Source organism: Peromyscus leucopus, chromosome 11 (genome assembly GCF_004664715.2).
Source record: "Peromyscus leucopus breed LL Stock chromosome 11, UCI_PerLeu_2.1, whole genome shotgun sequence".
In the NCBI taxonomy this organism is placed as follows: Eukaryota; Metazoa; Chordata; class Mammalia; order Rodentia; family Cricetidae; genus Peromyscus; species Peromyscus leucopus.
Genome location: NC_051072.1, coordinates 57,648,783 through 57,676,329, shown reverse-complemented (window position 1 = coordinate 57,676,329; position 27,547 = coordinate 57,648,783). Strand labels below are relative to the sequence as shown.

General features: G+C 41.8%; 1 protein-coding gene across 4 annotated transcripts in view; it reads right to left on the bottom strand.

Annotated features, from left to right (window-relative positions):
* Positions 1–27,547, bottom strand: part of Atg10 (autophagy related 10) — a 279,336-nt gene that overhangs the window by 90,846 nt on the left and 160,943 nt on the right. For all 4 annotated transcript variants that reach the window (XM_037209521.1, XM_037209522.1, XM_037209520.1 and 1 more), the window contains 2 exons: positions 21,318–21,456; positions 557–654 (listed from right to left, as the gene is read on the bottom strand). In XM_037209521.1, coding sequence (XP_037065416.1) covers positions 557–654; positions 21,318–21,456 — 237 coding nt within the window. The remainder of the gene's footprint in view (positions 1–556; positions 655–21,317; positions 21,457–27,547) is intronic.

Sequence of the window (27,547 nt, the reverse complement as noted above, 5' to 3'; positions counted from 1 at the left end):
GCTCGCTCACAGGCTAGATTGCTCTTCCCCCTTTCTTTCCTTCCCCCTTCCCTTTTGAGAGAAATTCTTACTATGTAGCTAGCCCTGGCTGGTCTCCAATGTACTGAGATCCTCCTGCCTCTGCCTCCTGGGTGCTGGAAGGTCTTGTTTCTGAATGTATGTGCCAACTTAGATTTTATTTTCACATACAAAGCAAACTTTTGTTGGGCACCTAGCATATACTAAACATTATGCTGGTCCTGGACTTATGATGAAGAGGAAAACAGAAAAAGAGAATATGGTCTGCTTACAAAGGAGCTTTATAAAGGAAATCACCCAAATATATAATTCAAAATTATAATAAGCCCCATGAAAGAAAATTATAGGGTGTTAGGAAGCTTACAATAAGGAGAATAAACCAAGCCTGAGTCTGGGGTGGTGTTTTAAAAGAAACTGTCTTTGAATTGAAATATCTGAGGATGTGGAGGATTGAAACAGGGAAAGAAGTGGGTGAGGGAATAGAGGAAGAAGTGAGCAAAGGTAAAGAACCGCATCAATGAGAGGAAAAGACTCTGACCTGCTGGGTGATGGTGTCCCACGGTCCCTGCAGCAGTCGCGTCTTATAGCATTCGTGGACTCCTTCCCATATATCCTTCAGGGCTAAAGGTCTCCCATCTGTGAAAGCACATCATGAAAGGCTGTGTTAGTGATCCATGAGACACGATGGTGCTGTGGAATGTTCTGTATGTCCTGTGGGAGCCCTTCTTGGGTTCTTTGTGGCGTTACCCAGCAGGTCCGTATAGAGGATGATTAGGACCATGGGCCTGAGTGCAGGTGTCTGAGATGGTCTGCACTTGGCTGTGCTGGGGGATGGTCTGTATGTCAAGTTGCTCTGATTGGTCAATAAATAAAACCTGATCGGCTGTGGCTAGGCAGGAAGGATAGGCGGGACTAACAGAGAGGAGAAATAAAAGGACAGGAAGGCAGAAGGACTGACTGCCAGATGCCGCCATGACCAGCAGCATGTGAAGATGCCGGTAGGCCACCAGCCACGTGGCAAGGTGTAGATTTATGGAAATGGACTAATTTAAGCTATAAGCACAGTTAGCAAGAAGCCTGCCATGGCCATACAGTTTGTAAGCAATATAAGTCTCTGTGTTTACTTGGTTGGGTCTGAGTGGCTGTGGGACTGGCGGGTGACAGAGATTTGTCTTGACTGTGGGCAAGGCGGAAAACTCTAGCAACAAATGGCGCCCAACGTGTTGGCAAGAGTTTGTACCTAAAACCTGAGAAAAAAGATTCTAAAATGGAGCTAAAAACAGCTTCCTAATTGTCTCTCTTAAATGAGCAGCAGCTGCCAGTTTGAGTTACTGGCGGGTTCCTGGCGTGTGCGCTTGACCTGCAGTATGGCGGGAATGAGGCCTCTGCAAATGGAACATTAAGCTGCGTGGTGGATTTAGCCTTTGCTAGAACAAAACAAAAAAAGAGGTTTCTGGGCTACACGCTGCTTGGATAAAAGTGTAGACCCACTATTTCTGAGACTTGATGGCTCCCAGAGCTGGTGGAAAACGTACCACCGCCAAGTTGGGAAATTGATGGGGGCGGAGCCAGCAGCCACAGAGCCGTTTCAGGCTTAGAAGGCTACAGTTTAAAGCAATAAGTTCGCAATAAGACAGATTCAGATGGAACAAGACTTTAAATGCTTTACAATGTGTGTAAAAATGTACATAGGCTTGAAAGAGAGAGGAAAAGGAACATAGACAGTTATATAAAGAAATAGAAAGTTTAAAAAAATAAAGTATTTAAAGAGAAAGTAAAAGTAATATAAAAAATAAGCCACATAAAGATGGCTATCACACAGAGAATCTGGATTATGTTCTCTTTGATATTTGTAGCTAAAGAAAAACATTTGATTGCAAAAGCTGTTGAGTTATGCCAAAATGTATATTTTAAAGGTACCTTGACTTCAAAATTTAGATGTAAGGATATGTTGCTTTGGAAAAGAGGCTCTGTTTTTGTCTCTATAGAAAGCCAGAGGCTATGGATTTGTTCCAGATTAAGATACATCAGGTTTGACCAGCCAAGACCCCCTGAAAGGTCTCCGATGACACCATGGCCCAGATGATCCAACATCCAGAATCGTTTCAAGGCAACTGGCTCAGACGATACAGTCTCACGGACTACTCCATGAACCTAAAATTTTCTTTGTATCCCCATAAGATACTGCGCCCCCCACCAGCAGGAAGTAGTAAGAGAAGCTACGCCCAAATTCCCAAATATACCAAGCTGGCTTTAAAGATGTGTAAAAGTTAAAACCTTCCTTTTTAAAAAAAGAAAAGGGGAAGTGCTGTGGGATGTTCTGTATGTCCTGTGGGAGCCCTTCTTGGGTTCTTTGTGGCGTTACCCAGCAGGTCCGCATAGAGGATGATTAGGACCATGGGCCTGAGTGCAGGTGTCTGAGATGGTCTGCACTTGGCTGTGCTGGGGGATGGTCTGTATGTCAAGTTGTTCTGATTGATCAATAAATAAAACCTGATCGGCTGTGGCTAGGCAGGAAGGATAAGCGGGACTAACAGAGAGGAGAAATAAAAGGACAGGAAGGCAGAAGGACTGACTGCCAGATGCCGCCATGACCAGCAGCATGTGAAGATGCCGGTAGGCCACCAGCCACGTGGCAAGGTGTAGATTTATGGAAATGGACTAATTTAAGCTATAAACACAGTTAGCAAGAAGCCTGCCATGGCCATACAGTTTGTAAGCAATATAAGTCTCTGTGTTTACTTGGTTGGGTCTGAGTGGCTGTGGGACTGGCGGGTGACAAAGATTTGTCTTGACTGTGGGCAAGGCGGAAAACTCTAGCAACACGATGGTGCTTGATGTTGCTCGAAAAAGAAGTTTCTGTCCTGCCAGTAGCTCCCAAATATCCAGCAGCCACTTCCCAAGTAATTGACTCAGAGGCTTAATATTGCTTACAAATGCTTGGCCATTAGCTCAGGCTTGTTACTAGCTAACTCTGACACTTAAACTAAACCATAATTCTTATCTATGTTTAACCACATGGCTTGGTACCTTTTCTCTGTAAGACATTCTCATCTTGCTTCCTCTGCATCTGGCTGGCCACTCCTGACTCCTCCCTTCCTCTTCCCAGCATTCTTAGTTTGGTCACCTCACCCACATTTCCTGCCTGGCTACTGGCCAATCAGCTTTTTATTAAACCAATTTGAGTGACAAATCTTTACAGTGTACAAGAGGATTATTCCACAGCAGTACTGAGTGTCTGACTTCCTGAAAAATCTCTACAGGTGTACACACTAACAGTGTGTACATATCAGATTTCTGTGTGAACTACTATTTTCTTACTGAGGGAAGATTAAACATCTAAGCATCTATCTTTGTATTCACACAGTAACTAAGATATCTAGTATTACCTTTAGGACTTTTACAAAATAAACAAACGGTGAACATGTTTCAGAGAGAGATGACAGATGCAAGCATAAGGGAAGTCCAGGAAATGGATGTTCTAATTATGCCCAGAAGTCTGCTATGGGTGCTATGGAGCCTTCATGATTCCTCCAGTCCTTGGAGAAACTGTACCCAGGCCTTTTCACTCTCTCATTGATTAACTATAATGTTCAAATCATTCTACTGGGCATCAAGGAGACAAAAAGAAAGGAAAACATAATTTCTTGCAGTAAGTAGCTTACCATTTACTGGGGGAACCATGAAAAGCATATTAGTATTGTATGAAGACCACTTACAATGCACACAGGTAAGAGGAAAAGCAGGTGGCTAAGCTTAAACTCCAAAGAAGAAAGAGTCATGAAGATGTTAGGGATGTACCGCCAAAAGGGTGTCAAAATGCTAGAGCCTAGTGTAACTCTGGCCATTCACGGCAGTCACCATCTCAAGACAGCAGCAGGTAGGTCTTTTCCTCAGACAAATGTCTGATTTTGCCTGAAGAGAACACACTGTATACTGAATTACTGTGCTCAAAGGAATGCAATACAACTCAGGGAAATACTCTCCTCAAAAAACTAAATATCACTGTAGTGTACAGACTCAGAGTCCAAGAAGAAATGTAGGAAGCGAGGGGAAGCACCAGGCTTAGGATTTGGGCCATGTTTAGACGTGGGGTCGGCAGTTGCTCTCTGTGTGTATCTCAGTGGCTTTACTTTGTAAGACTTTGCTTTTTGAGGCTCAGTTACTTTTCCTATAAATGGAGTACAATAACCCTTTCAGGATTTTGTTCTCATGAGGCGTACATGAGAGACCCTTCCCAGGACTGTGTTAGGACACAGAAAACACTCAGGAAACACTCGGCACCTCCCAGCCCCTACTCTGTACGCAGTAATTGTCAAAGGTAAGGGATGCACTTGTGAAGTGTTTTTTCTTCGACTGTCTCCACATTTCTGTACTACGCACACTGCCTTCAAGGCAGCCATGTGCTAATGGAATAAGCAGGGCATTTCTCATGTCTGACCTGGAAAGCTGAACTTTCCCTCAACCTTTATTTTCAATAAATAGCACTGGAATATTTTGATACATTTTCAATAACTATCTTCATCTTGGCATTTATCTGGCAGCAGGAGACCATTATCTTGTGATAAATAGTTTTATTCCATTGACATTTCCATGTCTGTAAAATGAACAAGATTTATTCATCCAATTAACATTTGAATGTCATGTTTAGCTACAAGTTGAAAACAAGCTGCCTTCGATATCTGTGTTATATTGTTTTCTGAACACATTTACAGAGTAGGCCAAACTCTGCTCTGAAGATAAGCACTACACATCTTCAAAACGTGTGTGTGTGACCTGAAGAGGTAAGTAAGATCTGAAGAATGACAGCATCAGAGAGCATGTTCACTAATCAAATTACAAAAGATGCCATGCTTTCAGATAATGTGTACGTATCAACCTGAGAAGGAATTAATAGTAGGATAATAAATGAGCTTTAGTAGGGTTACTAATTTCAGAAATAAGGTGACTAACACCTTGGGTAACACAAATCTCCAAGACTATGCTGCCAGTTCACACCGGTGAGGGAATCAAAGGCTGGGCTTCAGGACTCATAGTCCAGTGCTCTTCTTGAGCCACGCTTCCTCTGGGGGCAGAGACGCTGCAAATGCTTTATGTATACGTATTAAAAATGCTAAGTACATACCTCCCTTGTCATTAAATAACTCTTCAGCCCCAGAGAGAAAAGCTGGATTTAATATCTGATAATAAGTAATAATTTTAATTTTATTCCTTAAAATAGTCAATATCTAAGCATGATTGCTTATTGCCACTGTTAAGAGCCCGCCTACTCACTCGGCTGGAAGTGATCATGTAAGAGTATTAACGGCAGCCTGAGACAATATCAGGAAATATTACAGGATTTCCATCAAATTTGATACCAGAATCGAGGGCCAGTGCTTACATTTCCATACCACATCAAATCTACAGAATAAAAAAGAGAACTCCTTAGAAGACAGGGTTAAAAAGGCTACAGTCAACTCCGAAAGCAAGCACAGAGGTGAGCGGAAGTTCAAAACAAACAAAAAGGTGCACTTTTATTTCTCTCACAAGTCCAGTATTACAATGAGTAAGAATTTCTAAGATTTTAGAGGCAGAAAGATTAAGAGCCAGCAGGGGTGGCTGACCCCAAGGAGACAGCACCTCCAGGACTGGCCCACACAGGAACTCGCAGAGACTGGCCACGAGGCAGGCTGCACAGGCTCCAGCCAGATGGGTTCCCAGTGTGAGATGGGGAAGTGGAGACGCTCGCCCATCCGTACCAAGACTCTATCTCCAACTGACAACTGCTCACAAAGGGAAATTAGCTTTTGCCCAGAGTCTCACTGGGTATGCAAATCATACTTACGGCCCCGTGCCCAGCAGTGACGGCCCAAAATGGGCTCAATGGTGTTTCTGTGGATTTTTTTTACTTTTTATTGTTTTGGCCGCATGTTGCTTTGCTTGGGCATTTTTTACCTTACTGGTCTTTTGTTTATATATTATGATTCCCAATTTTGTATTTTTATGTTTTTTTTCTTTTTTTTTTTTTTTTTTGTGTGTGTTTCTTCTTTTTTTTAAGTTTTCCTATTTGCTCTCTAAAGACAGAGAGAAAAAGAAGGTGTAGTGTTGGATGAGTGAGGAGGTTGGGAGGAGATGGGAAGAGATGGGAAAGGAGAAACCACAATCAGAATATAATATAATGAATGAATTTTCAATAAAAGCAAAGAAAGAAAAAGGAATTTCCATAGTTTTAGCTTTTTATTTTTATTTATTTATTTATTTTTTATTTTTGGTTTTTCAAGACAGGTTTTCTCTGTGTAGCTTTGCGCCTTTTCCTGGAACTAACTTGGTAGCCCAGGCTGGCCTCGAACTCACAGAGATCCGCCTGCCTCTGCCTCCCGAGTGCTGGGATTAAAGGCGTGCGCCACCACCGCCCGGCCGGTTTTAGCTTTTTAAAAAGAAAGTAAGTATTTTGTTGGTAGTCTCCAGGCTCTTTCTATAACATTTAATAGAAATAGTGATTGGTACCAATATATTTCTCTACATCCTTGATATTAATTTCATTCACAAATTACAGAATGTCTATAGCACTGGTGCAGCATATGATTAGCATGTATATGGTGCTGGGTTCTAACCCCCTACACACACACACCCACACACACCCACACACTGATACATCACCATGTGTTCTCCCTATTTCCCACAGTGAGGAAAAACCAGAAACCCAACATTCCGCATCCATCTCCTTCTCAGCCATCAGTCTCGTCATACAAACTGTGGTGTGTCCCAACATTCTACACATCTCTACAGTATATGCTTGCCTTTCCATCTGTGCTACTCCAGGTTTTATGTTCAAACTTCCAACAATGGCCTCCATTACTCCTCCAAGCTCTGGTGTTGGAAGTCTGCTCCTATAAACTTCAAATACAAGTCTAATGCATTTTGTGTTGAACCACACTCTGGCTTTCCTCTCCACACAGTGTAAAATCCAAATACACGGGCACTGCGGCCCCTTCTGACTGGCCTATCTGTACCACTGCCCTTCTTCCCTAGGAACCAGCTCTTAAAGAAGCAGTGAATCCACTCACCACACTCACAGCCCTTTGCCCTCCTGGTCTCTTCCCACAGCAAACAGAACTCTCCCAAGTTATCTTGTTTATACATTCCTTACTCCCTGCCTTTCCAAACTATGGAGCTCTATGGACATGAATCTTTATCCTTCTTATTCCTGCATGGACCATGTCACCTGGACCAAGTCATCAATAAAAATGTCTTTACTCCATAGGAGAGGTCGAAGTTTCTATAGTTTTCATACTCAGGCTAATTATTTTCCACATGAGTTAGAAGCCATCTTTGTGATTTTATTGGTCATACCAATTGTACTCACACTACACTGTGATTTTCTTATTTACTTAAGTATGGAACTACTGTTGGTCATTTAAAATATCACAAGCTGGGAAACAGTACCTGGAACAAAGTAGACACAGGACGCCATACCAACTTTCTCCTTTTCAATTATTTCCCTTTGATAAATTTCCTCGAGTGGAATTACCAAGTCAAAGTGAAAAATAACTTTTAATTCAACACAGAAGAACTAGTATCTCACCCCTCAATCTTCTCCTTAGGGTAATGAGATAAGAAGTTAATTTTAGAAATAGATATTTATATTATTTGGCACCTACTATATGCCAAGCCTTTGTGATACATCAGCTGGCAAAATGATATTTCTGCAGGAGCTATATTCTAGCCAGAGAGCAAGAGTGTGACAATAAATAACGAACATCATGTAAGAAGTTAAAAAGCAATGTATACTACGGCAGAAAGGAAATGGATGCTGAGGAGGAGCAGCGTGGGGGTCAGGGCCAGTGTCCGACCTTCCTGGGAGGCTGACTTGTAGGGCAAACACTGCCTGGGAGCCCCTGTGATGCCCGGCTGAAGGGCAGAGTGCTCTGGGGAGGAGGGAGAGTGAGCAGTGGAGGGACTGAAGAGGAGCAGGTGAGGGACTGTCTCAGCTCTGGTGGCGCACAAGAGACACAAGAGCTTTCTCAGCACGCAAGTCACGTGCAGCCAACTCTCCTGTTTAAAATGTTAATTCAACGACAGCCTCGGAGTTCTGTAAGCCTTACCTCAAAGTTAGAAGAGATTTAGCACCTGAAAAAGGAACCACCAACTTATGAGCAGCACTTCCTCATGACCCCTCCACCTGCCTGGTTCTAGAAAACCATGATTCACTTCCTCTTGTTATACATTAGTTTACTATGTATGTGCACTTAGTAATATGACCAATGGGTCTTTTGTGAATTTTAACTTTTCCATGTTGGAGCGTATACCTGCCCTTCATTCTCTTTTATAGCTGAGTTACATTTCATTGATTATAGGGAACACTGTGCTCATCCATCCATCAGGTGATGGACGCTGGTACTTTTCCCACTTTCGCCTACTATGAATAATGACTCATAGACGAGTTGGTATGTGATCATGTTTTCTTTCCTCTGGAGCAAACTGACTAGTGAGACTATAATTGATGGGTTCTGGGTTCAGCAAGAGACCCTACCTCAGTACGTAAGGTGGAAAGTGATGAAGACAAGTCACATCAACCTGTGGTGTCTACACATGTGTACACATGAACGTTCACACACACACAGGCATGTGTAGCCACATACATGAACATGTGCACACACACCAAGGCATGTGTGCCCCCACACATGAACATGCGTGCACACACACACACACACACACACGCACACACGGGCATGTGTACCCCCACACATGAACATGCACACACACCCAGACCCACAACCACACACACACACTCATGTGTACCCCCACACATGAACATGTGTGCACACACAGAGGCATGTGTACCCCCACACATGAACATGCACACACACACACACACACACACACACACGCATGTGTACCCCCACATATGAACATGCACACACATAGGCAGAAATGAACAAAAATTGTTCTTTTGCTTATACACTCTCTGTCTCTATTTCTCTGTCTCTCTCTGTGTCTGTGTGTCTGTGTCTGTCTGTCGGTCTGTCTCTCTCTCTCCTCTCTCTGTACAACTGCGTGTATGTCCTGGCTAGCTCCCAGGAGCCACGGCAGAGCCTCTTAGCAGCTCTGGAGGTCTTGTGTTTGGCAGGCTCTGCTAGACCACGGCAGGCCTGAGAGGACCATGACGATTAGAATTTAAGCATTTTAAACAAACATGCCAGGTCTCAAATACTTAAAAGAGGGCTTCTCTTCACACCAGCCGCTCAGGGAGGCTGATTCGGGTGCGGCTACAAGAGCTGCCTGTACTCTTGTTCTTCGGCGCCACATTCAGAGACGGGGAAGGAAAACAAACACTTTGTGGTCACGGTTGGTTGGTTTGTTAATTTTAAGTAGGAAATTTTTCCCATTTCAATTCTGGACTCCACAATGCTATTATTATTACTACTACTACTACTACTGTTATTATTGTCATTGTAATCTGTGTATTTATTGACTTATTCTGTATGTGTGTCCATGTGTATACCATTGTGTGTATGTGCAGGTCAGAGGACAACTTACAGAGTGAGCTCTCTCCCTTAACCACGCAGGTCCCAGGGATCAACGTCCTCGGGGGATAAACGTCCTCGAGGTCAACAGCAAGCACCTTAACCTGCGACGATGTCTTGCTGAACCCGCAATTGGACCTTAGAAATAACAGTTTTTAAAGGTATTCCTATCTTACTTTCCATATTGGGCTAAAATTGATTTTGTTGTCACAAACTGAATTCCCCTTTAATGGGTAACCATCTGTGAATTTCTAAGCAGAAGGACTAGAAAAAAAAAAATCAAGTCTATACTTTGATTTTCCTCTGAAACGTTGTGAACCTCTCCAGTTTCTGCTCATCACTCATACTCCAAAAAATACAAGTACATATAACTTTATCTCTTTGACAGTATGACCTAAGTACAATGTGACTTCTCTCCCTAAGCCTTCAGGGTTGTTCTGCTCAGCCACAGCTTAGCCATTCATGAGCAAAGATACACAAGAATTAGATTCTGTTACCTTTTATACAACACACACACACACACACACACACACAAAAAAAAAAAAAAAAACACACAAAAACACCCAATCAGCAATCCTTTCAACCCTAGCATACACTGTGGGCACTTGACACATACTCAAATATGATTATGATCCTAATTATTCCAAACTGAAGAGTCTGTAGAAATCCCACTGAACCACTGAACTGAGACAGCCAACTATGTAAAGAATTCACCATAACAGAGCTTAAATGATATAGAAACAAAATATTTGATGCACATTTATGTTTCCAAAAAGTAAAGAAGCAGCATTTTCACTTAAAAATATGAGCATAAAGAAGTCCTTAGCTAAGTGCATGAAACATATTATTTTGTGCCAATACGTTCAGGTCAAAGGATCTCTAGTCAGGAACGTTAAGCCATGTTAAGAAGATATATTATGGTCTCAAATGCAGCATTCGTCACCAGATATGAAATAACAGCACTGATTTTTATATTAGAAATCACATCAAGGGAGATGCTGAGTAAAACCTCTAAAAATCTAAGAAATTAAAATCAGAAGAAACCTATACACTAAACACAATAATAGAGGTCACCTATTTAATAGGTGTTTGCTGAGTACCTACTATGTGTTGGTGTTGGCTGGAGTGATCATAATAACATTTAAAACGATATAAAAGGACAAGAGACATTGAACAGAAAATGGAATAAATAAATAGTATAATCTTTAGCCACTTCCAGTATCATCTAATATTTTCACATAAAATCTCTCAATTGAATAATAACCTACATGTTATCTATACATTACTCAAAACATGCAGCTTTCTAAATTAAATTTCTCAATGCTATTAGTTTTCATGAATCCAATAATACCATGAGATGTTTCCCTAGCACTACCCAACTCTAGAACAAGCCACACACTAAACACGAAAATAAATAAATAAATAAATAAAAAGGTAACTCTTAAAGTGATTATAAAGAAAATAAATTATGCACAGTAAGTTTCAGAGAAATATCCTAGATGTGGTCATTAGAAATCAAAAAGAAACTAATGTACAGTTTCATAATGAAATATGCCATTGGTCAATAGATTGGCCTTCCACGGAGCTCTGAAAGATGTAAACATTCATGTCCTACTCCACAGGGAGGCAGAGATAATGCTCCACCAAAGGAGAAATTCATTTTTGCTTCAGTGAGAAAATTTCACTGTGCTATGGAAGAGTGTGATTGTCCATGTACAGTCACATCAGCTATTTCACTAGATAATTCTGTAATTTTCATGTATTCCTATAAACATTTAATAGTTAGTGTCTTTATTAATCTCAAGAAATCTATGTTAAAATTCTGAAAACACAGCTCATGGCAATTTCATCTACATATACCACCAATTAATTCATTTACTTCATATGCTTTTAAATTTTCAGTCAATTATCTGAGTGATAACATTGTAAAATGAAACCAGGTATGGAGTTTGAGTCCATTTTCCAGGCACCCTTAGTAACTGTCACGGGACCCTGAAAGCACTCAGTTTTACTACTGTACATGAAGACTGGAAAAGCTTCTGTCTTCCCATGGTCGTGTGAGGGCACACAGCACAGCTGCCATGACCTAAACATACTCAGTGCCAAACCCAGTTTCATGAATTAACTAGAATCCTCAAAAACCCGTGTAATAGATATTGTTGCCTATTTGCTTTCATGTGACAAAATAAAGTACACAGAGCCCATCCCTTCCCCAAGTTCACAGTAAGCAATGGGAAGCAAGGCTCTTGACCTCGCATTTTCTGCCGCCACACTGTGTGCTTGTGTGCAGGAACTCTCTGTAGGCTGTAAATGTGCTGCTACCACACTGTGTGCCTGTGTGCAGGAACTCTGTAGGCTGTAAATGTGCTGCTGCCACACTGTGCCTGTGTGCAGGAACTCTGTAGGCTGTACATGTGCTGCTGCCACACTGTGTGCCTGTGTGCAGGAACTCTGTAGGCTGTACATGTGCTGCTGCCACACTGTGTGCCTGTGTGCAGGAACTCTGTAGGCTGTAAATGTGCTGCTGCCACACTGTGCCTGTGTGCAGGAACTCTGTAGGCTGTACATGTGCTGCTGCCACACTGTGTGCCTGTGTGCAGGAACTCTGTAGGCTGTAAATGTGCTGCTGCCACACTGTGCCTGTGTGCAGGAACTCTGTAGGCTGTAAATGTGCTGCTGCCACACTATGTGCCTGTGTGCAGGAACTCTGTAGGCTGTAAATGTGCTGCTGCCACACTGTGTGCCTGTGTGCAGGAACTCTCTGTAGGCTGTGCTATCGCTGCTACTAGTGGTCTCCACCAATACTGCCTATACTTGGGGTATCTAAAACTTGCATCTTCTTGTTTCTCTAGATCTGCCCTCCCCATCACAATATTTATAAACCCCATGCCCTGCCCAGGTTTTCTTGCTTACCCTAGGTCAAAGTCATCTCTCCCTGAACTTGGGCATTAGTTTTTAACCCTTCTTGTGGCCCTTAGCGTATTTTATTTCTTATAGTGGATTTCAGGCCTGACTTATTGCCTTTAGGCTGGCAGTTCCCCTGAAGGTATCATTCATCTCTGATTTCCTTTATTCATCTCTACATTCTAAAAACATCTTCATACTTTAGTATATTTAGTATTTCAAAGATAAGGATAAATGAGAACAAAGTTCAGCATTACTTTTAGAGAAATAGGCACAATTCTTACTAAAAACAAAGACAATAATCATAATTTTAAAATTCACTGAAAACGTGTTTTGCACTTATACAAAACATCTTATGGGAATCCATATAAGCAGATACAGTAGATGTTTGAATTCTCAGTGTCCAAACATACTTCCAACTGGGGAGGGGGGATTATGAACCAAGCGGGCGGCCGGTGACTCCTCATCACTAAAGCCGAAGGGCTTCCCTGTGCAATCACTACTGGGACTCCACGATCTTCATGTGGCTCTGTGATCCATTTCCAAATCTTATTCTCCTTTTCATGGTCATGTTCCATTATTTTCATCTCACTAACACAGCATATTTAAAATCCTTCAGTGATTGTCTATTCATAATTATCAAAACCAACTGTTAAAAAGATTTATTTTTATTGTATATGGATGAGTGCTTGCTTGAGTGTATGTATGTAAGTGTACTCAGCACAAGTATGCCTGGCATCCACCGAGGCCAGAAGAGGGCGCTGGATTCCCGGAACTGGAGCTACCTACAGTTGAGAGTCACCATGTAGGTGCTAGAAAACCAAGTTCAGGTTCTTTACTGCGGAGCCACCTCTCCAGCCTGCAGACCCAATTTTTTCATGCTAATTTGAATAGAATAATTTGCATAGAAAAGTACATGTAATATGCCTTTTAGTTATATGAGAAACAGTATTTATGTGACTGTCTATTTTCATGAGGCATACTCCCAACAGCACATAAAAAATAATTCTTAGTCTTAAATGATCTACATATGGTGTTAAGAACTCATAAGCCAAGTAGTTCTAACCTCTCATATAAGTAAAGTAAGGATTTACCTTAGTGAAGAAAACACCAGAGCTTCTGGAGGAACTGCTGAATAAAAAAGTATCTTAAGGAAAGCAACTGCGGCTCCACAGGCGACCAGAGATACCAACCCTGAGATAACACTATCAACCAAGTACCTTGGAGAAACATGACTGGATGGGTACCTAAAATCTTACGCCTGCTGCTTCTCAAACAGAAGACATCTACTTTTAATCCTGCTCAAACTGCTCTAAGGAGCTCAACTCCCAGCCTGGCACCCCAATTCTCAGCAACTTGGACTCCTGGCTTTCCTTAAACCTTCCTCAATGCTCTATCATGGACCATAATTTAGTTACTCCTTTACCAACACCTTGACTAACCTCATTGCACACCCAACTTAGCCTCTTCACACAGAGAACACAGTCCCCGTCTCCAGAGAGCTCTGAGAGAGGAGCAAAGAGCTCTGCTTTAATTGCATCAAGCAAGGGTGAGCGATGGTCTATAAAATTTGTAATTTATTTTTAAAATAAGCAATGCTGTACACAACTAAGCACTCATATGTTGTAGAATATTATTTAAGGCGTGTTACTCTTGTTTATGTTGCATTTGTTTAACTCTGTGAAGCCGTGTTACTGTGCCTGTCTAAAGCACCTGATGGTCTAATAAAGAGCTGAACGGCCAATAGCGAGGTAGGAGAAAGGATAAGCAGGGCTGGCAGGCAGTGAGAATGTATAGAAAGTGAAATCTAGGAGGAGAAAAGAATTAGCCAGAGAAGGAGGGGTACCCAGGGGCCAGCCACCCACCTACATAGCAAGCCACGGAGTAAGAGTAAGATTTACAGAAGTTAAGAGAATGGGAAAAGCCCAGAGGCAAAAGGTAGTCGGGATAAGTTAAGGAAAGCTGGCTAGAAACAAGCCAAGCTAAGGCTGGATATTTGTAATTAAGAATAAGCCTCCATGTGTGATTTATCTGGGAGCTGGGTAGCTGGCATCCCAAAAGAGTAAAGAGCAAAAACCATCAAACAACACTCATATATTTTGTAATTGGTAAAATTTAATTATTATGAATTATACAAAGTAGTGGGTTTAATTATGGTATTTTCATGTATAGAAATGATACACTGACTATATTCATGCCTCTCCTTACCCACACATCCAACCCTAGCCCTTCTCATAGTCCCCTTTCTGTTCCTTAACAGCCTTTTATTTTTGTCTTCCTGTCTTTCTCTCCCTCTCTTTTTTAAATTTTACAGTTATGGTTACTTACCTTAACATGATCTCTAATTCCATTCATGTGCCTGCAAATGTAATCATTTCTTTCTTCTTAATGGCTTCATAATACTCCATTGTGCATATATGCCACATTTTCTTCATTGATTCATCTACTGATGGCCTTTTAGGCTAAGTTTATAACTTGGCTATATTCTAGTATAAACATGTATGTCTGCTGTATGCTGACTTTGAGTCCTTTGGTTATTTATCTAGAAGTGACATAGTTGGGTCATATGGTAGTTTTATCTTTTTTTTTTGGAGTAACTTGATTTTTATAGTTGCTGCATTAATTTACATTTCTACCTAGAATATTTAAAGGATCCTTTTTCTTCATGGTCAGACCTGCCTTGCAAATACATATATTCAAAACTACTCAACATAATTTTGAGTTTCATTTTCCTTAAAGCTAAAGCTTTAACTAGCTATTTGTACTTCTCCATTTTACAACTGTCTACTCAGTTCACTTGTCCATTTTCTGATTATGTGTGTACAAATGCATGCACACACACACACAACCCTACATACAAGTGCGTGTGTGCATTCATCTGTGCCTGTGTACATGCATGGGGTGTGTGTGTGTGTGTGTGTGTGTGTGTGTATGTGTGTTTGCCTGTGTTTGAGACAAGATCTCATTTATCCTAGGCTTGTCTCTTAACTTGTTAGGCAGCTGAGGAGCTGAAGCTGGACTTCAATTCCTGATCCTTCTGCCTTCCATTCCAAGTCCAGTCCTGGGATTGCAGCCATGTGCCACCACGCCAAGCTCTGGATTCCTGTGCTTTTGTAGGTGTTTCAAGAGGGGTTCACTCTGTCTGTAGTAAGTGGGGGTTTCCTTGACAGGGACGTGCAGACACTCAGCTGCCCAGCGAGCTGCTGTGCAGTCCTTCACAGGTGTGAGCGTGAGTCTTCTTCCCTGTGTGTCCTCTTCCGTGACTCCCTTGTCTTATACACGTGTGGTGTCTTCTTGCCCGTGTGTCCTCTTCCGAGACTCCCTTGTCTTATACATGTGTGGTGTCTTCTTGCCCGTGTGTCCTCTTCCGCGACTCCCTTGTCTTATGCATGTGTGGTGTCTTCTTGCCCGTGTGTCCTCTTCTGCGACTCCCTTGTCTTATGCACATGTGGTGTTCGGTGCCAATGAACATTAGTTAACTCTAACAATGTCACTTTTCACTCTTCTTTGGTGTGGAACAATCACTTGAATTTTTTCAGTAACATTCTATTCCTATCATGTTCTACCAGATAACCTATTGTTCTCTAAGTTCACAGAATGTTTTAAACACGTATAGGACTCCACAAATCATATTTGCTAAGTTTTCTCTATGATTTTGACTTTTGATTTTGTACCTCTTTGCATTAGTTAACTATTTTTTTATTATTTTTCTTAATAACACTATTTGTTCCTCACAATCCATTTCATTCCCTAGACTCTCTTTTTGATATACCAAATTCATGTTCTATTACATTGATGGGACTTTTGCTAGATTTATTATCGTTTATATAAATAAAATATAAATTTATGAACTTTCTTTAAGGTTGATATAATCAGATGAGATTTTAAGTTAAATTATCTGTCAATTTATTTTCCACTTTCTGCTTATTGAAATAATTACTTCAATCATTTTTGCTTCAGCCTTATCCTTTTTTTCTTTCTACTAAATAAGCTACCTTCACTCCCCCTCAGCTGCAGCAATTTTACCCTGGAAATAGAGAGAATGTTCTTTCCAGCTCATCTTTTCTAAGGGGCCACTACTTTAAAATTGTAGTAATGCTGATAACAACAAAAAGTATCCTGTTCCTTCCCTCCGTTTCCCCCTCACCCTTCATTTATTCATGTGTCTTCTGATCTCCGGGAAATGCAGTCTAGCTCTCCTTCTTCCTCATTCTGTAGGTCTCAATTCCCTCCTATCCACAAGCTCATCCATAATTTGACCCCCATTTATCTTTTCAACCATTTCTTCCATGCTTGTCTTAAGATGACACCCCTAAACCACACTGCTTTGCACTGATACCCAGGCATGCCTTGCTCACTCTGTCCCAAAGCTGGGCATGCCCCACCCACGGCACTGTCCTTTAGGTGTCCTTGGACAGAGCTAGGAATCCTTGGCCTCCAGTTTTCAGTTCCCTCCCACTCACGTCTGCCTTGGTCCTTTAAGTCTCCTCTTGCACTTCCTCCTGCTCTAACTCCTGAACAACACTCTCCTACCTCCCTTCCCCTCCACAACATCAGCACTGGACTCCAGATTTCACTCTTCCTTATCTTAACCTTTTCTTGCTTTGTTTTATCCTCCCCTGGAGGGAGAATTGTTGTTGGGCTGTTTCTTTCAGTTCCCTTCTCTGGGAGCATCTTTCAAGCCCATAACAACTGAACAAATCTTCCACATGAAGTATCTGGAGTGCATTTTAAATTCTATATCCTTGCTCTCAGGGCCAATGAGTCAGACTTCAGTTGCTGAATGGGAGAAATGTTTCCTTCTCTATTCTAAAGCAGCCTTTCTGACTAATTAAAGAACTATGTCAAAACAGCTCCCCAAAAGAACACATATGTCAACCAAAGAATTAAATATTTGAAAATGAGAAGAACCACTTGGTCCATTTCTCAATAAAGATTAAGAACAAAGGGAAAAGAAAAAAAGGGAAATGGAATAAATCAGTCAGAATCCAATCCAGAATAAATATAAAAATCTCTAGTTAAGATGTCAGGAGGAATGTTTAAACCATGACTCTGGTGAGATCAAGGCCATTTGATATAAATAGACTCTTTAAGCCACATTTCTAACACTTGCTATTTGCTACCAGCCAAGTCCATCAAGGAAAAATGGGACATAAAAAGTCCGTGGAACATGAGGTGATGAGAAAAGGCGGTTTTGTCACGGTACAAACAACCCAGATACACAGTACTTCAAAAACGTTGGGCAGGGCTAAGTGGGAGAGCCCCTAATGGCGCATGCGGCCTTTGGTCAATGTCCAGCACCTCGAGTGGGAAAGGTAGAAAAAGTGCTAGGCACCAGCATATACACGACAAGGCTGGGACTCTGTGCGGCTCACAGACCACAAGGCTCATACGACTTGAGACCAGACTGCGCATGTCTTCTATCTGCAGCCTCTCAAAGACTGCAGGACAAAGAGTGCCAACTTTGCCCTGCCCAAACCTACAACGACAAAAGCAGTTAGAGAAACAGAACACCCAGAAGGACTCACTTTCTCTTCAGTCCATGTGATCCCTTTGGAACCAAGCTCCTGGGTAGGCATGTTGATGCTCACCCCTAAACAAGCTTTTGGGAGGCTGAGGCAGGAGGATTATGAGTTTAGGGACAGCCCAGACTATAGAGTGAGACCCTGTTTCAATAGTAGTAATAATAGTAGTAGTCGTAGTAGTAGTAGACGAGAAAATAAAAGAGGAGGAGGAGGAACCATGTTCCTATGGGCCTGAGGCATCTGAACTTGGCTGTCTGCCTTCAGGAATCAAATGAAGACACGTGTTTACAGAGAAAGCACAGCTGCTCCGCCAGGCTGGACTTATGCTTTGGGTCCTCGGATGCTGCACTTTCTTAGTCTACTATCTTTAGAGTCTCTAAGGATTGACAGATTAAACTGCAAAGATGGATAAATGGTTTGGACCCTAGGCCTCCTGGAGAAGACAGCATCCCTTCTTCCTTATGACCTGTCACAGCAGGAGAACAGCACCATGATCACAATATTTCAGTCTTTTGGCTATAATTAGAAATGCTTAGATTCTTCACTATTGATTCACCTGACAAGCATTTGTTGATGCTCCTCTATGGTTGACATTGTGAGTAACAAAATTAGCAAGATGAGTGGGGTATGCATGTGTTCGAATGCCATGTAAGAACCATGCACAGACCCCGAAACAATGCCTCTCACTTTGAAAGTCATCAACATTAAGATCCTTCACGACTCTTGATGTTGTGATGGGATGACATGGAGTGACAAGGACAGTCACAGGTTAGCTGAGTCTCCGGCAGCAGCTGGTCTGGCAGAAATGGAATCATACAGGGGAATGAAAGGAACCCGGGGTACAGTGGATTTGCATTTCAAGAAGCAAAACAGGTCCAGACAGAAATCTAAACCAGTGGATAAAAGGGGCAACATAAATTTCTATTATGGGAATTACCAACTCCTTCCTTTGCTTTTCCAAATTAAAACAAAACAAAACAAAACAAAAAAGCAAACTAAAGATAAAGAAAATTCAAAGTTAAGCAGAGAAATTGATTTTGACTAACAGACACAAAAGACACTAACTTCTGTCACAGACAAGACAAATGAACTATTTCTGCAACAACAACTTAAAAAAAAAAAAAGGAAAGAAAGAAAAGAAAAGGCCCTTGGGCAAGAAGTTTTACAATCATCCTGTTTCTAGGTCGGATTCTCTGGAAGGAGACAAAGAAAAACCTGGACCTGGAACAAGGAAGACGTTAGGAATACTTCTCCAGACCACCAGAGGCCATTAGCACACAAACAGCCAGGCTAACAGGATATGTGAAGGACTGGGCTGGGGGAATAAATGAAAAATTATGACTCATGAGCGAAGAATGACACATTTTTAGAATGCCCCTGAGTTTAAGTTAGGTAAAAACAAAAATTTCAAAGTACAAGATTGATAAAGGAAAGAAGCGTTTTTCATTTTTCTCTACAAGAAAACATTTCAATATGCTTTATAAAAATAAATTCATATTTTAATGTGTTTAAACAAATACTAAATGAATTCTGGAATAAAAAGAACTAAACAAAACCCCAATCCTATACAAGACAGAATGAGAGAGAGGGAAAACATTTCCACATAAAATAAATGACCTCTTTGGTTTCCTTTATAAGCCACAAATGAAGGCCATCTTAAAATTCTATAAATAGAACCAGAATGCTACTTGTGTATGTGTGTTTTAAGGACTAAGATCACCATGCAGCAGGGCATGCAGGCAGCACACTAATGTCATTAAAATATAATTAGACGTGCAGGAACAATCATGGAGCTGTGCTGTAAGGGGAGCTGTTGGCACGCGCAGAGAACAGCGCCTGTGTGAGCTTCTCCGGCAGCCTCGGCAAGACCCACTTCCAACCGGACGCAGCCATGTTTCAACACCTCACATGCCTGATGCTGACAAGTCAAACGACTTGTTGTGTCTCTGGGAACTCGTCTCTGGTGATTAACTGCTTACAGTGAATACTGATTACATGAGAGAACAGGACTGACGAACCAGAACCACCTCCCGGGTCCTCTACCTGTAGCCCCGACTTGCCTTTGAATCTAGAAGGCGCTAGGTAGAGCAACCACTGCAAACGAGAGCCAGGCAAGGCATTCCCCACACCTCCACCCCACGTAACAAATACACCCGCCGCCTTTTGTTATAGAGCACAGCGTACAGACAAGGAGTCCTCTGTAACCTCTGGACTCCAAATATAATCACAAGAAGGCCAGTGTTTTAAAGGTCAGTAATAATCATACAGGCGAATCTGCTGCAAGGGTTTGAGAGTTAGGAAACCATCAGTGTCCTCAGTCCTCAAGTCCCAGGTTGAAAATTTACCCCAAATTGTTAGTTCTCAGGAACTGCACCTCAGATTAAAATCTTCTCACCGGGGAGTCTGGAGGAATTTGCTCTTGTTTTAAATCCTAAGTGCTGGTTAAACCGCCAACACTGCAGAACTAGAGACCACTAAACAATATAAGGCAGCGAGTGATTAAACCCACGAAACCCACATCGAAAGCAGCTTAAGCTACTTTTTAATTAAAAATAAAATATCACTGGCTAAATTCAGACATCTTAGCTATCCAGAAGTCTCCTCCAAATACAAAGCATGGCTGAGAAAGCCATGTACAAAAGGAGGCATGGGTAGGAGGTGGGCTGGGCAGGAGCTCTGAATAGTCTGGAGGCCCGGACAAGGCCTGCTGAGGCTGACCCCGTTCGGCCAGTGCATACTCAGAAGTCCCCTGAGCTGCAAGGCGAGGACACCATGTGGCTGCCACTAAATAAGCTCTGTTAGCAGGGGCCCCAAGGAGACGGGGTGTTCGCCTTCTTGGCAGGAGAATGAGTTAAGTAACAGCACTGTGAAGACACTAAGGCATTTGAGATGTACAGACGGCTAAAGAAAGTCTAAGTACACCTTCGGCTAACTAATAAACATCTCTCGCGGTAGTCAGGAGCTCTTGGTGAAGGAAGCCTAAGGAGCTTTGGAAACAACGGCAACACTTGAAATAGAACGAAATTTTGACTGCAAAGTTACAAGTAAATAAACATCACAGCTTTAAGTTGTTGCTACTTGTTTAAAGTCAAGAAGGGCCAGGGGGCTTAGTCAACTTCAGGCAAGAGGCCAAAAACCATGAAGATCAGATTTAAGGTGGGGATGATGTCATTCAATAGGAAGTCTTGATTTTCTTTCTGAAGTATGAGAAAGTTTACTGGTAAAAGCTTACCTCACACACAGCTTTCTTTTTTTATTTTTAACTCTATTTTTTTTCCTTTCAAAAATGATTTTCCAAGTATGTTTCCTGCCTTATATGTAAATGTTATGAACTCCCTTTCAGCTTTAGACATGGTCTTACCTAAAAAGCTTGCCCTAAAGTAAAGAACAGGTACTTGGTAGCTGCAGGAATATAAGACATGATACTCGTATTTAATCGCTTCGGACGCTGCTGCGGACTCCGTCACTTGAGAATCATCCACCGGGAGCTCTAAATTCTCCTGAAAGAAAAGAAAGCGGAGACAAAGTCAAACTGTGTTTGCTGATTTTAAAAAAAAAAACAAGGGCAAACAGGGAGGGGAAAATTCTCTTCTTGCACAGTAACAGTTAAGTAAATACCAGGCTCTGAGGTAAGAAAACGGGAGTTACCCACACTAACACTTAACATTTGAGTCGTAGGTAAACAGTAAAACCAGAAAACATCAGCACAAAGTGAATCCAGATTGTTCTGGGGAAACAGGGCAACTCCGGGCAGAGAAACGAGGTGGGGGGTGGGGAGCTGGGGTGGGGGCAGGGCAGCACCAAAAATGACTGCAGCAGTGATTCCGAAGTGTTCACCGTGTGATTTCAGCAACACGATGCTGGCTGCAGCAGCTACTTTATTCTTTACCTGGGAGAGCTAAAACCACCCTGACAACCGAACCAACCGCGGCAGGAAACGCCCCTGCAGGTTCTGTTGTACTTGCCCAAAGATGACTCACTGTGTGCTCAACAATCCCCAGCTCCATTCTGAATAATAAAGTTATTTTGCAAGAGTCTGAGTTGGTTAGGTGCATTTCCAACCCGGAATGACTCTGCTTTCTTCACTATTGTGTGAACCTTTGCTAGCACTCACTATACATCTTGATTTAGGGCCCAGCCGCTGGCACACAGGGACAGGAAGTTACACCAGGCTTTGTAAGCAGATGTGTGAGAGTCCTTCCAGTTCTCAGCGAATTGAGCTCCCCTGGCTGCTATCTCTGTTTTTTGTTTGTTTGTTTGTTTTTTGTTTTTTTGGTTTTTTTTATCATGCACAGATATTTCTTAAGGACGTATCTTAACTTGTAGAAGCAGTTGACTGGACATGTTGAATCAGGGTTTCTGGGTGCATCTATGCACACTTATTTATTTGGGCTGAAGAATTCCTCCTTTGCAATTAAATTAGTAGAAAGAATGGAACAAGTGGGTTTGGCTCATTTCAAGTTCTCATTAAGACAGGAACAGCAACAATGAACAACCAGAAAGAACCAAAGAGGAGATTGCAAACTTTATCAATATGGAATAAGGTTGCCCGTGGAGATAAAGGAAGCGCTCTCTCTCTCCAGATCTCTATCTCCTTTCCTAACTTCCCACTTGCAGTCAGTTCTCGGGGAGACATAGTGGGTAGGCCACGATGGGAGTGTTTACAAAACAGCTGCCACCAAACACCTGTAAACACCGCCAATAAACACAATGAATTAAATAACCAGAGACATCACTCAACTAAATAGGCCAGACACAATTAATACAATAACAAGAAAGAGGGTGTTTTTTTTTTTTCTGTTTATTTAATTTTAGCCATGAGTGTCAAGATCTGTTGCAATAAATTTTTAACCAAATTCTTTCTCTTTGGTCCACAACGGGCTTATTTCACATTTATACTTTCTTTCATTTCTCAACATAATAAAAGAATTGTAACTTGTTGTTTTGGGTTGTATCTTAAATGTCCACATAGAGCCATGTATTAAAGGCCTGTTTGTCACCCATGGAACTATTTGGAGGTAGAATCTTGAAAAGATGTTTATTTTCAGCCATGTTTGCTGGTGATATAACTTGATACAGCTTTTTGCTCAGGACAGTTTGTCAGTGTATCTTACATTTAAAAACATACCTACTCTTTGATACAGTGGTTTCACTGTTGGAAATCTGTACCACAGAAAAACCAGAGTACGATGTAGTTAAAGTTTTCCTGCCTTGCCCACAGTCAGGACGAATCTTTGTCACCCGCCAGTCCCACAGCCGCTCAGACCCAACCAAGTAAACATAGAGACTTATATTGCTTACAAACTGTATGGCCATGGCAGGCTTCTTGCTAACTGTACTTATATCTTAAATTAATCCATTTCCATAAATCTATACCTTGCCACGTGCCTGGTGGCTTACCGGCGTCTTCACATGCTGCTGATCATGGCTGTGGCTGGCAGTGTCTCTCCGCCTCAGCCTTCTGCTTCCCAGCATTCTCCTCTCTCCTTGTCCCACCTACTTCCTGCCTGGCCACTAGCCAACCAGTGTTTTATTTATTGACCAATCAGAGCAATTTGACATATAGATCGTCCCACAACAGTACGAGGACATAGGAGCTAGGATAATCATCGCAGCTTAATTTAGTAGAAGAATATTACATAATCAACCTAAAATATTTAGCAATAAAGAAATGTTTTTTTGGAAACGCCAGCTATGACATAGTTCTGCCACGGCATATAGTGAAGACATTAAGTCTACAACGATAGAGCAGAGAATGGCAAAATCTGAATATGAAAATCTCTAGGACCATATTATACATAACATGGTTCAATGGGGAGGAGGTAAGGGGTGGAGAAGAGGTGTGTGTGTGTGTGTGTGTGTGTGTGTGCGCTCGAGAGAGAGCTAAAAAATCTGGAGAAAGGAAAACTTGCTTGTTTAAAATGGTACACATCTGAAGTAGAGAAGAGCTGAATGTTGGGACTCTCACTGTTTATGTATTTGTACAGTGAAATGCTTTTTAATTTTTTTAGTGACTAGGTGTACTAGTCAGCTTTCCAACAAGACAAAGGAGCTGAGGAAATCAACCTACAAAGAGGAAGGAGTCATTTGGTTCCTGGTCTCCATCCACAGTTGTGTGGCTCTGCCGCCTTTGGGCTGTGGCATGCCTTGTGGTAGAGCCTTTCCATGAGGCCCCTGTTGGGGATCTCCCCTGGAGCCGCCCTCTCCAAACCCCACCCTCAGAAAGCCCACCAAGGTCCAGCTCCTCCCCCGGGCTGCTCAAGACCACACCTACAGGGCATTTAAGACCTAGTTGCCAGACCTGCCTCGTGATTCCTCTCTGCCTTCCCCAGAGTCACCTGGAGTTTCTTTGCTCTGCTCAGATTAAACCTGGACTTTAATTCAGCCTGATCTGATTGATTGTATCGGTGTAGAAGCCCAATATCGGGGTATGGAAACTTTTCAGGCCCCTCTTCCATATCTAATTAATCCTGAGTACTGGTTTTCACTCTGTCCATTTGATGAGTTTTTAAATTCCATTTTTTGTTTTAATTTCTGCTTTCTTGTGTCTCACTGCAGGCAAATGTTTACTTGTATGTGGTTGGTAATGTGCATTCTTCTGTGAAGTGCTTGATGATTAGTTTGCATTTTCTTATGGAATTACATCAAGTCTTTGCATATTAGAAATAATAACTTATTAGAGAGAAATGTGTTTACATCCTAGAAAAATTAACTTGCAAAAGAATATGTATAGCACATATACACATGTATGTTTTTACTCAGTTTTCTTGCAAACAACTTATTGAACCTTTATTACAAAGGTTTTCTTAATATATATATATATAGAGTCAAACCTGCACATTTTCTGTTTGCGGCTTCTGACTCCCATGCCTTCAGTAGAAAGCCTCTTGCAAAACCCAACTTATCTTAAATAATCACAAATACATTAATTTTTTTATAAAGACAAAAGTTGTTAAATTAACATTTAGATCATTAGTCTATCTAAATTATCATTTAGTCTATATTCTCAGATACCTGAGACAGAGGCTGGCAACACAGGCCAGGACAGACCCCAGCTCATGATCTCATCGTCTCAGCTTCCTAAGAGGGAAGCCCCCAAGCATGTGACAGTGTGACCAGTTCCTCAGATGCCCCTTAGTGCTTCTTCTCCTCTTGTATTTGAAATATTTCTATGACCATAATTCAAAGGTGTGGAAGGTATGTGTATGTTTATAATCTTGAGTTACTTTTCATCTTAGACCATCACTCTTTAGTGTGTGTGTGTGTGTGTGTGTGTGTGTGTGTGTGTGTGTGTGTATGCGCGCGTGCGCGCGCGCTCACATGCACATGGGTAGACTAAGTGCAGGACAAGTGTCTTCCTCTACTGCTCTCCACCCTATTGACTTGAGACAGGGTCTCTTACTAAACAGAAGTTGTCAGTGAATTCTGGGACGTGCTTCTATCTCCCCACAAATGCTAAGGTTATAGGCGCCCACAGGCCTGGCATTTGGTGTGTATTACGGGGTTTAGGTTCAGACCCTTATACTTACAGAGTAAGCGTTTGTGCCCACTTAGCCATCTCCCTGGTCCATCATTTTGAAATTCTTAAGACACATAGTAAATCTAAGCAAATGGGTCTTTAATTTCTGCAGAAAGCTGCAGAAACAGATTATCTGGGACATAGCCTTACCAGATGAGTAAGAATACCCTTCAACCTTCCTCAAATCAAGAACTCAGGAATGTGTTGGGGTAGACACGCGACATTTACAATCATGGTTCTCTGGAAGAGTTATGAAGCTCAAGAAATAAGGGAAAGGGGACAAACAGGCTTTATGAAGAGCCCAGTAAAAGTCTCAAGTCAATCACTGTTCTCACTGGCAGCTACAGTGTCTGGTCATAGAGACACACCCTCATCCAAATGAGAACATTCCATAGACTACCCCCCACCACACACACACACACATACACACACACACACACACACACACACACACACACACACACAAGTGAAGCTGGGCACTTGAGTAAGCTCGGTCTATTGTGTCAGTGTCAACATTTCAGTTGTCATAGTTCACCACAGTTTTGCATGAAATTACCATGAGAGAAACCGAGGAAATGCACGCGAGTCTCTCTGAGGACTTCCAGGACTCGAAGGAGCTAGCCACACAGACGGCCGAGGAGTCACGGGATTAACGAGGACCCAATGTCTAGGACTTGTTTAAAATAATCCGAGGAATTAGTAGGCTGAAGTCAGAGGAACATGACTGGTCACAAAGCAGTGAGTTTAGGGATTGCCTGACGGGTCCTAGTGCATTCATTTAACTGCTCTTTCAACTCCTGTGAACACTTACATCCTCCAAGTAAAAACAGAGGGAATTTTCTGACATCATGTTAGAGTAAACAGAATCAGAGAATTAACAGCAAAGGGAACTTGAATCTTCCCATCTAGCCCAACACTCTCTGTTCACATATACAAACAAGGCCCAGAAGTGCAGTTGGCTTCCCGGGAGTCAGAGGCACAGGCTGGCATTGGAGCCACTACATTTTGTACTGTTGCATAGCATTTATCCTCTGAATTGGAACTTTCCCTGCTGGAGGAAGGAGGGAGACTCATAAGAATCGATGAAATAGGAGCCAGGAACCTCACCAAAGTTCCATGAGTCACAAGGCTCCTCTCCAAGGTTATATAAGCAGTAAACTGGAGAAGCGAGGCCCCCTGGGTGGACTGCCAGCTCGTAGGGTAGGAAGCTCCACAGATAAGGCATCTCGAAGAAGCCAGGGCACAGCAGCTTTTCACTGATTCCACTGCTTTGTGTCACCCACACTCCTGAAAGGCATCCCAAACACATGCTGCTTCATCAAGGCAAGCTGGAGGGGATGGTCTCTAGGCTCTCCTGTCTTCTCTTCATGGACTGAAGAGATGGCTGTTCACTTCACCAGAAGTCGCTCAACAGCTGTACTAAAGCCATTTCTCAATTATTACTACACTGAATTCTGACTGATACTCAAAACATACTAACATTTTTAGTCTAATGTTTTGCTTTTTTCATTATGTAGTGTTTAAAATATTTGGATTTACTCAATTTGATAATAAGAGTTATTAGAAAAAGAACTCACAATACATTTATTTTCTTTGAAATGTTACAAATTTATTAAATGAGATGAAACCTATATTCAGAAAATTATATTCATTCATGATGCTAAAAGATTAAGTAGTTCACATTAATTACAGAAACCTTGATTTTATTGAATTCAATTAACAATAAGTTGACAGTGATCTCTCATTTAGTAAATCTGATATGAATTAAGCTTAACAACTAAATCCCATTAAGTAGGGATCATGCTGAAGACACTTCATAGATATTTTATTGAAAGCAAATCCAAATAGAATGTTGAGCTTTGGAAATGAGATCTGTATCTCAGTTTATCCTACAGGGAGAATTAATTAAAGAGAGAAATGGTAAACTCCTATCACTGATAATCTCTTACTCCTACTGAGCAGGCGTAGAGATGAGCTCTGTGTTCAATGTCCTGCAAGGAAAAAGGGTCAACTCCTTTATCTTCTGCCAGGTCTTGGATTCAAATCTAATGTCAGTGGCGCAAATTCCATAG